Source organism: Protopterus annectens, chromosome 8.part0 (assembly GCF_019279795.1).
Source record: "Protopterus annectens isolate FY-2018-M chromosome 8.part0, PAN1.0, whole genome shotgun sequence".
In the NCBI taxonomy this organism is placed as follows: Eukaryota; Metazoa; Chordata; order Ceratodontiformes; family Protopteridae; genus Protopterus; species Protopterus annectens.
In genome coordinates this window covers 847,995,173-848,008,920 of record NC_056741.1, presented here as the reverse complement: position 1 = coordinate 848,008,920, position 13,748 = coordinate 847,995,173, and the positions used below count along the sequence as shown (strand labels likewise).

General features: G+C 47.1%; 1 protein-coding gene across 1 annotated transcript in view; it reads right to left on the bottom strand.

Annotated features, from left to right (window-relative positions):
- The window catches only part of TAFAZZIN (tafazzin, phospholipid-lysophospholipid transacylase), a 1,078,486-nt gene that overhangs the window by 705,053 nt on the left and 359,685 nt on the right, over window positions 1–13,748 (bottom strand). Inside the window, exon 6 of the mRNA XM_044080349.1 lies at window positions 12,379–12,459. Coding sequence (XP_043936284.1) covers window positions 12,379–12,459 — 81 coding nt within the window. The remainder of the gene's footprint in view (window positions 1–12,378; window positions 12,460–13,748) is intronic.

Genomic DNA, 13,748 nt, shown 5'->3' with positions numbered 1-13,748 from the left:
GCTGGCAACGAGCTGTAAAGGGATCCAAGTTCTGATGCTCCGCCCAAATAGAAAAATGCTTCCATTTGCTATTATAAATTCTTCTAATAGATGGCTTGTGAGCGGCTACTAGAATAGCCTTGACAGGGGACGAGATACCGGGAGTCCTAGCTATCACTGGAACTGGATCAACCAAGCTGTGAGCTTGAGGTTGTCCAGATTCGGGACTGACAGGCCTGATGGGTGAGAAATCAGAACCGGGATGGGATCTAGAATCCATGGGGGATTCACTAGATCAGACCATAGATATGGGAACCAAGCTTGACGAGGCCAGAATGGGGCAATGAGGATTATTCTGCTCCCCAACCGTCTGGCTTTCTGTAAAAACTTTAGCATCAGGGGCAGAGGAGGGTAAGCATAAAGTAGACCGGGTAGTCAAACATGCACCAGAGAATCTCTGGGGAGTCCCCGGGTGGGGGAATTAGAGCAAAGTAGTCGCTGCACTTTGAGTTTGAAGGAGAGGCGAAAAGACTGAAACGAGGTTAACCCCATTTGGAGAAGATTTGCTTTGCTACTCTGGGGTTCAGAGACCACTCGTACGTTGAGAGGATGGTTCAACTCAGTCTGTCTGCCAAGATGTTGGACTGTCCAGGAATGTTCGTCGCTATGAGAAAGTGGTTGGTGGACATTGCCCATTCCCACACTCTCATGGCCTCCCGACAAAGTGGATAGGACCTGGTTCCCCCTTGTTTGTTGATATACCAGACGACCGACATGTCTGTCTGGATCGCAACTGTTCCCAAGGGAAGAAGGCTCTGAAGTGCTTGCAACTCCAAAAGCACCGCTCTCATCTGTAGGACATTGATATGCAATGAGGTCTCCGAATGGTTCCACGTGCCTTGGACGGTCCTGCCCAAGCAGTGCCCCCCCCACCCGAGGCGAGAGGCATCCGTGGTCACCGTGGCTAGATGACGGGACACAGAGAAGGGGTGCCCCTTCTGGGAGGTCCGGGGACTGAAGCCACCATAATAGGGTTTTCCTGCACACCCTGCTGAGAGAAACAGAGAAGCTCAGGGGATGTCGCAGGAAGGACCACTGGACTTGCAAAGTCCACTGAAGAACTCTCATGATTAAGCGCGCCATGGGTTAGTAAGTTGATGGTTGCCGCCATAGAGCCTAGAGCCCTGAGGACCAATTCCGCAGGGGGAGCTGGGGATTGTAGAAGGGCCAGTACATGGAGTTTCAAAGTTCGTAGCCGGTCCAGAGTCAAAAAGGCTAGAAGCTGGTTTGTGTTCAATCTGGCTCAGATGAAATCTAGGATTCGAGTTGGAAGAAGGGAAGATTTCCCGATGTTGACCGTGATCCCCAGACGGGGAGCTAGATGGATAAATTAATCCCTGGCAGTGCATAGTAGATGCCTGGTGGGAGTGGTCAGGAGCCAGTCGTCCAGTTACGGAAAGACCTAAATTCCCTGGAGTCTCAGGTGGGCCGCTACAACAGTTAACACTCTGGTGAACACCCTGGGGGTTATGGTGAGACCAAAGGGAAGCACCCTGAATTGGTAATGGCTGGCACCCAGCCGGAAGTGGAGAAACCTCCTGGATCGTCTGTCCATCAAAATGTGGTAGTACGCATCCTTGACGTCTATGGAGCACATCCAGTCGTTCTCCTGCAGAAGGGGAAGAATGGATTGAAGAGTCACCATTCGGAACTTTTCTTTGGCTACGGACAGGTTTAGGACGGACAGGTCGAGGATTGGTCTTGGGTCCCCCGTCTTTTTTGGCACCAAGAAGAACCTGGAGTAAAAGCCTAATCCAGACTGGTCTGGGGGGACGTGCTGGATTGCTCTTTTTTTTAGCAGCCAGAGTATTTTCTCGGCTGCCGCCTCCCTTTGATTGGGTGGGACATCGGGGAGGCTTTGGGAACTGAGAGGGGGATTGAGAAAGGGTATCCTGTAGCCCCTGGATATGATCTGAAGCACCCAGCGATCTGTTGTAATGGACTCCCAAGCTGCCAAGTGCCTCGAGAAATGCCCCCGACTGCCTCCAGAGTGGAGCAGTCGGGTGACCCTTCAGGGTTGCTGCATGGGCCGATCAGAGAAAAGTTCTCTGGACCCAAAGTTCTTCGGGCCCCCTCTGCCTCTAGGGTGGCGTCCATCCTGGCCCTCCTCTGCCTCTGAAGGACGAGAGGTCCGGAGCGAAACGGGACTGTTGAGACTTCCGGAACCACATCTTTTTCACCCTTTTGGTTCCTGGAGAAGGACCTCTGGGGAGCAGAGAAGCGGATTCCAACGGCAGACAACGTCTTCCTGTCTTTCTTGCTCTGGACAAGTGTGTCACGTACGGTCTTGCCAAAAAGGGCAGAACCATCAAACGGGGCATTTGCGAATGACGCCTTAAAGGGTTCCGCAAAATCACAATGACGGAGTCACGCCTGTCGCCGTTGGACGACACCCGCTCTGCTAGCTCTAGCGGCTCCTTCCGTGGCATGGGATAGTAACCGCACAGATGTACTGGGGATAGATTTGAGAGTGGCCATTCGGGTAGAGTACACCTTCTTGTCCTCCGCCGACATCGACTCTGGGGGCGACCCAGCGTATTCTTTGATAAGATCCCGCTGGAGCCGTATCACATGTGCCATATAATTCAGCGACCTCACAGAAAAGGTGGCTGAAGCGAGCACCCGCTTCCCCAGACGGTCCATCGTCCGAGACTCCTTGTCTGGAGGATGGAATGAGGAACTCTCCTGGGCAATTTCCCTTTTGGTGGCGGCCGCCACCAACATGGCATCTACCGGGGCTCCCTTGCTCCAACATGACTTGTCCGAAGGGGGGCTGAGAATTTTGTCCGGCCTCTTTGGAATGGGCTCCATAGTGTCCGGTTCCTCCCATGCCCTGGTAGTAATCAGGTCTACCAGGGGATCGGTGGGAGTGGACACCCAAGAGGTAGACAGGCCTGCATGAAACGCCTCCAGAAACACAGACTCGTCAGAGGAAGGTTTTGGGACAGACCACCCCCCTCTGATCCGAAGCATCTCCATGCTGTCTCCGAAGGAGGCATCTTCGGGGGGGGGGGTGACCTTGGGGAACCTTCCCCTTCCTCCAAGTCTGTGTCCTCTGTCAAGGACTCAGGGGTATCCAAGTGCCTCCTCTTGCACTTGCATTTGTGAGGGACCTCCTCGGGGGGGGGGGGGGAATATCCGAAGAGGCCTCACCAACCACATCCTGTTCCAGCAAGGGAAATATCTGGGACGTCTGCGCAGGCTGTCCCTGGGGCTGGGTGATGGAAGGCGGACCCATCCGAGAGGGAGTGCAGGGTGGAGTCATAGCTGAAGCCGGGGGCCTGGAATCCCTCGACAAAACCCTCTCCACAACATCGAACGCCGAAGGAGAGCTGTTCTCCCTAGGATCCGAGAGCAGACCCTCCCTCGGATCCGACGTGCGGATCGCAGCCGGCGTCGATGCGGTCAGAGCCGAAGCCATACTGACACCTCCGGATCCGAAGCTCAGCTCTCGGCTCCGAGAGCTCAGATCCGAAGAAAAGGGACCCGACAGACTTGAAGGTGCCATCGGCACCGAAGTACCCGATACTATCTGCGCCGACAGTTCCCTGGCTCTGACGCTACCCGGTAGTGGGTTGGAGAAGGAGCAATCGGGGCAAAAAAGGGGGGTCGAGCTCCCCCCTGGAGGTGGGGGGCAGGAGCACTCCCATCTGCAGCTGGGCCTGGAGGAACCTACGCATCATCCGGTCCAAGTCTGCATAGGACAAACTCCAGGTAGACCTTGATGAGGCCACCGACGCAGGCCGGGAGTGCCGCCTTGATGACCTCGAAGGCGACCGTGTCTCCTCCTCCTCCGGCCCCGGTGAAAAGCTGGGTGAACGGAGCCGGGAAGGAGAAGACTTGGAGGCCCTGGGAGGAGAAACCCGTTTGGCTGGCGGGGCCGATGCAGAAGCTTCGGCCCGCCACTTGTGGTGCTTTTCCCGGCGTTTCTCCTTTCTAGCTTCCCTCTCCTCCTGGCCCAAGGTGGGGGTTGAGTCCCGGCAAGGGGAATAGCAGGTGGCACTGCCGCAGCCGCGGCAGGTGCCATGGAGGGACTGGAGGACGAAGCCGGGTCCGGGGGCAGAAGTCCCGCCAGAATCGGCTTCGACCTACGGTCCTTGAGGGCCCTGGGGTTGAACGGTGCGCAAATAGTGCAGCCGGTGGAAAGATGTTCAACCCCAAGGCATAAAACGCACAGAGTGTGGCCATCTGCTGGGGACAGCTTATGGCCACACTCGGTACACTTTGAAAAGAATGTTTTGGGTGCCTCCGCCATACCTACAAAAAAACAACACACCCGCTAGGTCCCAAAACCACACACCCTAATGCGCACACGAGGGGGAGGGAATAACACTAAAAAGATAACTAAACACCAGGTAGAGAAAACGTTAAATGCTACTGGGGAACTATGCTAAATCACACACACACACAAAAATCTGTTTAAAACGAAGAAAAAGGAAATTTTTTTCTCACAAATTCGACAACCACCACGCCTGGAAGCTCGATCAAGCTGCTGAGAGAACCGCGGCAAACTAGATCTGAGGTCAGGAAGGGATAGCAGGGGATTATGGGTAAGGGGGAGGAGCTTGGAGCTCGGATCTTAGCTGTTGGAAGCTGCCGGCTCGGATCCGATATGGATCCGATAACCCATAGGTTGATGGACAAATGAAATTAACTACTTCAGATCTTCTGTTCCAGCTTTCTCCATTTCCACTTTTACTGAAAAAAAATTCTAAGCTTACTTCCCCCTTTCCTGTGGCAGGTCTTGTCCAGATAAGGATTTGCTGTGTCCAGGACTGTTTGTGAGCTCCTGAGCCCCCCACTTAACAAGGGTTAAACTATTCCTGGCACCATAAAGTCTGCTGTTCAAATTTTCCCTTGCAAGTAGCCATCTTTTTAGTTTTAGCACTCAAATCTGTTTCTTTGAGCTCAGCACTTGTTCAGAACTCACTGTAAGCACTAAATAAGTTACAGATTACTACAGCACTCAACTTTCCTCACTTTAGAGGAAAACAGTTTTTAGCACATAATAAATAAGCACCTATTCAGGCATGTCTAAAGGTCAGCTCCCACTGTTTTCTCCTGTCTACCTGATGAATCTGGGCATCTTGGGACAATGCAGCAATTGCCTCATGTACACAGACAACCCTCTCCTCCTACCATCCAACACTACGACCTGTGAGAGATGCACTTATATAGCCAAACTGGAAGCAAAGCTCCCTTCACCAAAGACTGGACTAGACGGTCAAGAAGAGAAGGTAAACACTTGCACCGCACCACACTCATCACATAGTTCCTCAAAACCTACACCACCACAACACACACACACAAGCACAAAACACACACCTACATTCACGGAGGCTCTCAATAAAAATTTGCCCAAACAACAGAGACCTCCAAAGCAGAAATGTAAGCAACCCCCCCCCCAACACAACCCAAATGACACATAGCCCACATACTCGGCGTGCCACTCAAATGCAGCCCATAAGGCATAATGTACCCAATACTCTAGTCATAGGTGACTCTATAGTCAGGCACACTGATGTTCCACTCACCAGGCTAAACAAGGAAAAAGTTACTGTCAGCTGCCTGCCGGGTGCCAGGATCCGCCACATAACGCACGCACTCAGGTCACTCCACAACAAGTACAAATATGACTCTGTCATTGTCCATGTTGGTGTGAATGACCTGAGACGTATGACCCTAGCCCTGAGTAGCATCCTGCCATCACCCAGAATGATACCACAGTACAAGGACAAAATGATTGACTTTAACAATTGGCTAAGCTTCTGATGTCATTCTAAAGGAATCCAGTATCTCTCTGCCTGGAATGACATGATCGACAGACCACGCTGCTTTGCCAGAGATGGCCTGCACCTGTCGCCCTTGGGATTCCAGATACTGGCAAAGGCTCTTGCCACCCCTATAGTGCCTTTTTTAGGCAAGGTTCAAATGACAAATAAACAGGTACAAGCAAGCAAAATGTGAGGGTAATGCTACTCAATGCTAGAAGTCTAAACCTCAAAATGCACTCACTTGAGGCACTCCTTAAAATGGAGAACATTGACATCTGTGCTTTGACAGAGACCTAGTTCAAAGCTCCAGAAAGCACCCCTGCATTACCAGGCTATAATTCATACCACACCTTTTGGCCACCAAACCCAGACCGAAACACTAAAGGTGGAGGCGTGTCCATATTCATTAAGGATATCCACACCTCCAAGCTAGTTGTTCAGCATAATGCATCCAAGATTATCCAAGTTCAATTAACTCTGCACAAAACCGCAATCCAGATTGTAGCTTGCTACAGACCCCCCCACCATGCCCCAGGATCCCCACTCCTCTTTTCTTGATACACTGGAAAATATTAAGGTACAACCCAACACTCTAATAATGGGTGATTTCAACTACCCTACTATTAACTGGGAAAGCTACTCATGTACCAACTCTTTTGCTCAACGTTTTCTGGAAATCATCAATTCCAATGCCTTGGTCAACTTATCCACACCCCCACCAGGGGCAGCAATATCCTAGACCTGGTCATCACCAACATGGGTGATCGGTGTCCCACACCAGAGGTCAGCTCCTCGTTGGTCAGATCCGACCACAAGCTAATCACGCTAGACATCCACATCCTGCACCCACCCCCCATTAGGAAAACAACCGTAAAAAATTTCTCCAAAGCCAACTTCATGCTTCTTAAGACAGAAGTGGCAAACTTCATGACACCCACGCAGATGGACAATAGAGGTACGACTGCTGAATCCTACAGAAATGCACTTTATAAGCACTTACACGAGTGCATGGATCGTGCTATCCCTAACGGAACCAAGATGCTATCCTCCAAAAACAGGAAGCCAATCTGGTGGTCTTCTGCCATAAACAAACTCTAGAATAGAAAAAAGAAAGTGTTGCAAAAAAAGAGTAAAATCCCATGACTAGAGGAACTCCCTGGTCAGCCTCAGTAAGAAGCTGAGATCCCTCATAAAATCCTCCAAAACTAGTTATGAAAACAAAATTGCCACTGATTCTAAAGACAACCACAAAGCATTATATAGCTATGTCAAGAATCTCAATGGCAACACTCAGATCTGCTCTGAGTTACAGCACAATGACACTAAATATACAGAACCAACTGATATTGCCAACATCCTGGCAGATAGGTTCAGTGCTAACTTTACCCCCCTCTCATCCCCTAAAGGGACCATCTTTATAGAGGAAGAATGCAAAGTTCCTGTAATCACGGCTCTACAGGTAAAAACCTCACTCTCCAAAGCCAAGAACACAACATCCATGGGACATGACAACATCCCAGGCTGCCTTCTACACGAACTACAGAATGAACTGGCACACCACCTAAGCACCATGTACAATCATAGCCTCACCTCAGGCTTTGTGCACATTGAATGGCGCACCGCAATGGTTATCCCACTCCAGAAAGGGGGGGCCACAACAGACCCCGGGAACTACTGCCCCATTAGCCTGACGAGCCTGGTCTGCAAGGACATGGAACATATTATCATCATGGAACTCATAAACAAAGACATTGGAGATGTCCAAACTCTGGACCCCACACAGTTTGGGTTTGTAAAAGGCAGATCATGTCTCCTAAACCTGAAAGACTTCTTTGAAGTAGTCGCCAAAGCCATAGAGGAGGGTAAGGTGGTTCACACAGTCTATCTAGATCTCGCCAAGGCGTTCGACACCATCCCCCACTCTGGAATTATAGATAAACTCACTAAACTAGGTATAAATCCCTATGTCACAAGATGGGTTGCCAACTGGCTTAGTGACAGAACCCACACTGTGAAAGCAGCAGACTCCAAATCGGACTTCAGACCAGTGACAAGTGGAGTACCACAGGGTTCAGTCCTGGGTCGTCTCCTGTTTGGTATCTACTTCTCTGAAGTACAGGCAAACACAGAAGGTCTTTGGCTAACTAAATTCGCAGATGACTGCAAACTAGGAGCCATAATCAAAACTCTTAACGATGTGGACATCCTACAAAAGGGCCTCACTGAGACAGATGTCTGGTGTCAAAGCCATGGTCTTAAGCTCAATGCCAAAAAGTGCACGGTCATCCCCTTTGGTTAAAAACACTGTACCCATGAACTACCACATAGGCAGTAGTCTACTTAACACCGAAAGTGAGATAAGAGACCTTGGGACATAGGTGGACAGTAGTCTCTCCTTTGATAATCACATCGCCACAGTGGTCAGGAAATCCTTCTACGTGGCACACATCACAAAAGGTTTCTCATCCAGAAAGAGAGAGGTCATTGTTCCCCTCTACTCATCACTCATTAGACCCATTATAGAGTACAACGCCCCTTTTGGTATGTACCTCACAAAACATCTACAACAACTGGAAAGGCCGCAAAAATAACTCACAAAGAGGATTACTGGCCTCAAACAGATGCCTTATGCACACCGCCTCAAAAAACTCCAGCTTTACTCCATCGCATATTGTCTACTTAGAGGCGATCTCTGCCTAACATACAAAGCTATGTCAAACCCAGAGCTGTTGGAGATGCTCCACTTAAAGAAATCCCAATCCCTCTGAGCTACACGCTCTAGGGACCTAAATCTTGTCACCACAATAAACAGAACATGCTGGAGGGATAGATTCCTGTCCCAGAGACTTCCCATAGTCTGGAACAGACTACCTATGTCAAACAGAGCTCCTCATTAGCACTCTTCAAGAAAAATCTTGATGATTGGATGGGTAATAGGAAATTCACCCCGGGGATCACTTCTGTGGTTCTGCTTGACAGGGGCACAGGAAAATATTTTTCTTGGGTGACGAAAGCCAGGGTACCTTTTTGGCTAGGTTTGTATAGGCCCAACCTATGAACCTATATACAGGTGAACATGCTGTCAGAGCTTCTGTTCTAGGAGGGAAGGAAGACCTAGCAGGGGTGGGTAATTCTCTAGCTGCCAGAAGTTGGTTCGCAACGCTCACTACATCTTATTCTGAAAGACTCCTGGTAGACCTGAAGGAAGCTGCCGATGGAGATTCTGGTCTCTCAAGAAATGGACTACATGGTTGTCCCAAAAAGGGGTCACAAGAAGGAGATTATCTGGTACTGGGAAGGTGCTTGACCTTCGGAACCAACGGTGTCAGTATCAGTGGAGGCGTATAAGACATCGGCACCATGGCCGGGGATGGTGCCGATGCAGGTACAGTAGTCGAAGCCTGTGTCAAAACCAAGGTCGGCACCGAGCGGGATGGTGCCGAAGCTGGTACACTGGCTGGAGTCAGAATTAAGAGCGGCACTGAGGGACAAGACATGGAGCCTGGTGCCGAAGTAGTCTGTGCCAAAGGTGTGGGAGAAGCCCGGTGTCTACTCGATTCCGAGGAGGATGGAGATGTCAGAACCGAGTGACTCCGTGTCGCTATGTTTTTTCACATGCTTATGCTTAGGAGGTCCCAGAAAGAGCCTCCAAGAAGGGTGTTTTCAGCATATTTTTCAGAATAAGCTTGTTCTTACATTCAGCCAACATACGATTGCTGAAGCTGGAACAAATATCACAAGATACATTGATGTGGTCAATGACCAAACAATAAACACACCGGGCGTGACTGTCTGAGTTGGACATCTTACACCCGCACTTATCACAATGTTTAAATCCTAGTTTTACTTTATCAGACATCATGGAAACTACACAAACACTATAGTCGTAAACTACAATTTAACCAACCAAAAAAACAACAGCAAGGTTACAGAAGAAGAGATTTTTTTTTTTTTAAAACAAATAGAAAAAGAGTACCACCAACAATGGTAAGAAATACCACAAAGGGCCTACCAAAGGTAGGGGAGAGGGACAGTACCAACGATGGTATGAAAAAAAAAATACCGAAGGTAGGTTTCAGTAAGCAAGTATATAAATGTAAAGGCGAAGCGATAATCTTAAGGGAAACTAACTAGGTAATTATATAGATAAATCACAAAAAACACTACACTTAGCTTGAGAGAAGGCTTGGCGCATCTGATGAGGAATGTGGCAAATGAGATCTGGAGAGACTATGAGAGGGGCATTGTGGATAGGTCTCAGTTGAGAGTTTTTGGCTGGCGCGAGCTTGGAAACAGCCGTGTTGGTTCAGAGGACAGAACCGAAGGCCTAACAGTAAGGAATGAATAAAGATTTAGAACATCAGATGGAAACTTCGGCAATAATGAAAAAAAAAATCCTTATTCATTATTCCAAATAACACACAAGAAAGGTCTGAGTGGGTTTCCCATGACTGGAAGAGTGCAGCAGTTCTGCTTGTATACAAAAGGTAAAAATGAGGAAATAAGCATAGAAAAATGGAAATTAAACTTTCAATTCTTCACCGATGGAAGAAGTGCAACTGCTCATATCAATTCAACAGTGAAACCATTTCTTAAATATTCACTGTAAAACCAACTTTGTTAAGAAATACAGCCCACTGCCACAATTTTCCAAAGCTACAACTGAAAAATTGCACAATATTATCTTATGTCAACCCCAGACAACTAAATGTATATAAAAAAATCATGTCTGACTTGAGGAAGATTTACTGCAGTACCTCTGGGTGCACAAAGAAAATGATCCATATCTGGAAAGTGCTATGTATAAAAGTCAAGGTGTACTGTAAGCAATCGGTGACAATATTTTGCTCTCAGCAAAAACTTCCAAAGATTAAGACAGTGCTGTGGTAGAACACTGACCAAAGTAAATGCCACTAATGATGAGGAAATCTTATTAGCTGCATGGCTCCAAGATGACAGTATGCAGTGGCTGTGCACCAATACACAGCAAAGTCAGAAGGGTATACCATCTCTCTGCTACCAGTGCTACACCTTGAAAGTAACATGCAGTTGGTTGGCATTATCCTGCCTAAAACAATGCCACTGAAAAAGGATAAATATCTACCTACAATTAAGCAACAAATCTCCATTAGGATTCTGCAATACTCTAGCACAAGTCAGACAAATGACAGTGCTGCTGCTAAGAAGGAACAGCATCCCTTTAACAGCTGCAGTATCCCAAGACAGTAACATGAGGTGCCTTCAGTCTGACTAATTCAAGTCTAGCATCCATCAAGCAGCCAGGGCATTCTCTGACAGGACTACATGAAGCCATGGTGCTAAACAGGCATAAAACTGCTACTAAACAGAAAACAGATATTAAATAACAATTCTGCTATTCCCTGAAAACACCGCTAACAAGCAGCAATGAACATCTGTGATAGCAGTGTTACTACATGATGGCTGCATGCAATGTTCTGCAGGTATTCTGACCCATGGAACTGACAATAAGAAGGGCGACTTTTCTTTACTATACCTAGAAACACAGATTCTACATTTCTGGAAATGTTCTATGTAAAAACCCTTTCTGGAAGCCCAGTATTTCAGTACGACACTGCAGCTCTGTGCACATGCTTCTATTAGATTACTTGAAAGGAAAGTGGCAACGCAGTAGCTCACACACAAACTGCGTTTACAAATCACTACTTGGGATGAAAGAAAAACAGGGATTTGAAACTTATCAGATACTTGAATACCATTCAGCACCTGCTGTGGTAATGCACAAGTACTGAGTCAGTAAGTGAATTTAAGCATGTCTGATTATTACATGATGAAAGAAACTAAAATAATGTGTCAATATTAACAGGCAGTTGCCTGGCTCTGTGACATAAATGGATGAAACCCTGATTATGACACACACAACTAGAGTTTGAATAATGGTTCAGGCATGCTGGAGCAGAGATGGAGGAATGCAAGTGGCTTATGCTGGCTTGATCATCTTAAGGTGTGGGAAATGGTGACTTCTGGTCGGCTGAGGGCTCCTATGAAAGCAGAGGATTCCTCGACACAGGCGACTATGGGACGTGGATTTGGTGAACTTATGTTTGTGATGGCAGCCCTCATCTGGGTGTGTGTGTTTGTGGTAGGGAGCATGTACAGTTAAGACGGTGGCACAGGATATCCATCCAGTGAAGCACAAATGCCTTCGCTGCCAGGATTCCAGCGAGGGCATAAATCACCTCCACTGCTGCCTGAACAACAGTTCTACCAGTCAGTTCTTGATCTCATTGTGAGATACACAGGATAGGGAAAGAATTGACAAGACTTATGGGTGTCAGGCATGAAGAAAAAAGCATACAGAAAAAATTAACAAGAAATCTAGGTGAAACTAGTTTTCATTATTTGATATTTATTAAGCATGCAAATAAGACAAAACATGCAAAGAAATGTTTGTAGGGATTATGCCTACTTCATGCAGCCTATTTACAGTTTAGAACCACAACAATCATGCAAATGCAAAGTCCTTCCCCTCCTCTTATAAAATCATCCCTTCTTTTTATGGTAAAAAGCAGATAGATTAATCTACCTTCTGGAAAGATGTGAACCCAATCTCCATCATTGAGTTTCTCCAGGATGAAATCCATGCCTTTCTGGTAGACACCATCTCCTGCAAACAAAAACAAAACTTAACATCAGATTAGAAACGGAATATTTTTGGGAGAAGATGGGCAAAGGGCAACCATTTATTAAGTGCATGGTACCTGAATAAGCTTATGCTATGAAACTACAGAAACAAACTCAAACATCATATTACAGATCAGAAGCAACACTGCTGTGCTAATATAAAGTCTATGGAACAATAAAAACTGCTTTCAAAACCGTAACAGAATAAGTATGGGTTGAATGGTGTAGATTCTGGATAAAATCATTTGAACACTGCCAGTAACCTAGTTTTGGGACTCTGCCTACGTAATGCAGGGATTGGATGTGGCAAAATTAGTACAGAAAAAGCAATTCTCTGGCTAAAGATCTGAAAGTCTTCCACCTACAACAGCACTCTACTTACAGGTACAGGTATAGTATGATAAAAGGAAGGGACTACAAAATTTTGGCATGTATTTGCTTCAGCAAGGTCATGCAGTGGTACGTGATCTAGTCAAAACTACATCTGCAGAGCTGCCTGTAATTAGCTTCAAGAACAGGAGTGAAATGGCAACAAACTGTGAGAATGACAAAAGCAGTCTGTGAGATAGATACTTAGACTTTATAAAAATGACTGATACCATTTGGCACTGGAATTTTGTTTTCTGCTGGGCAATGAAGTCTGTCTTCTTTCGGCTTTTCTCGGTTAGGGGTCGCCACAGCGGAACTTGGCAGTGGATTTTTACGGTGCTGAGTTGCTAGCCCAACCACCAACCTTCAAAGAAGGCACACCCATTCACGCACACACCTACCTGCATGTCTTTAAACATCACTCAACCATGGGGAGGACATGCAGACTCCACACAGAAGGCGCTCCAGCCAAGAATCGAATGGGAGAACCTCTTGCTGTGATACGACAATGCTAACCACTGCACCACCGCGGCTATAATGGGCAATAAAGTCTATGGGCCCAAATGTTTACATGCATGGCTTTCCTTTGGGGCTATAAGAATGATGGCATGTCCCTTTCCCAAAGGTGAAAATGACCTTAGCAAATTACCTCACTACAGTGTAGCAACACCCTCAGGTGTTTCTGCAGTTACATTCTACTGAAACCTCTAGATGTCAAATAATGGTCCTCTGTCTAGTGCATATTAACAGATACTGATTATTATTTGTATACTATTTATTTATATTGTAATTTTCAATTTTTTCTAAATATCTCAACAATCAAGTTACACAGACAGAACGGCTTTGAATCAAATGAAAGCTCATTAGCTGTATGAAGAAAATGCTGCTGGCAGTATGCATGTT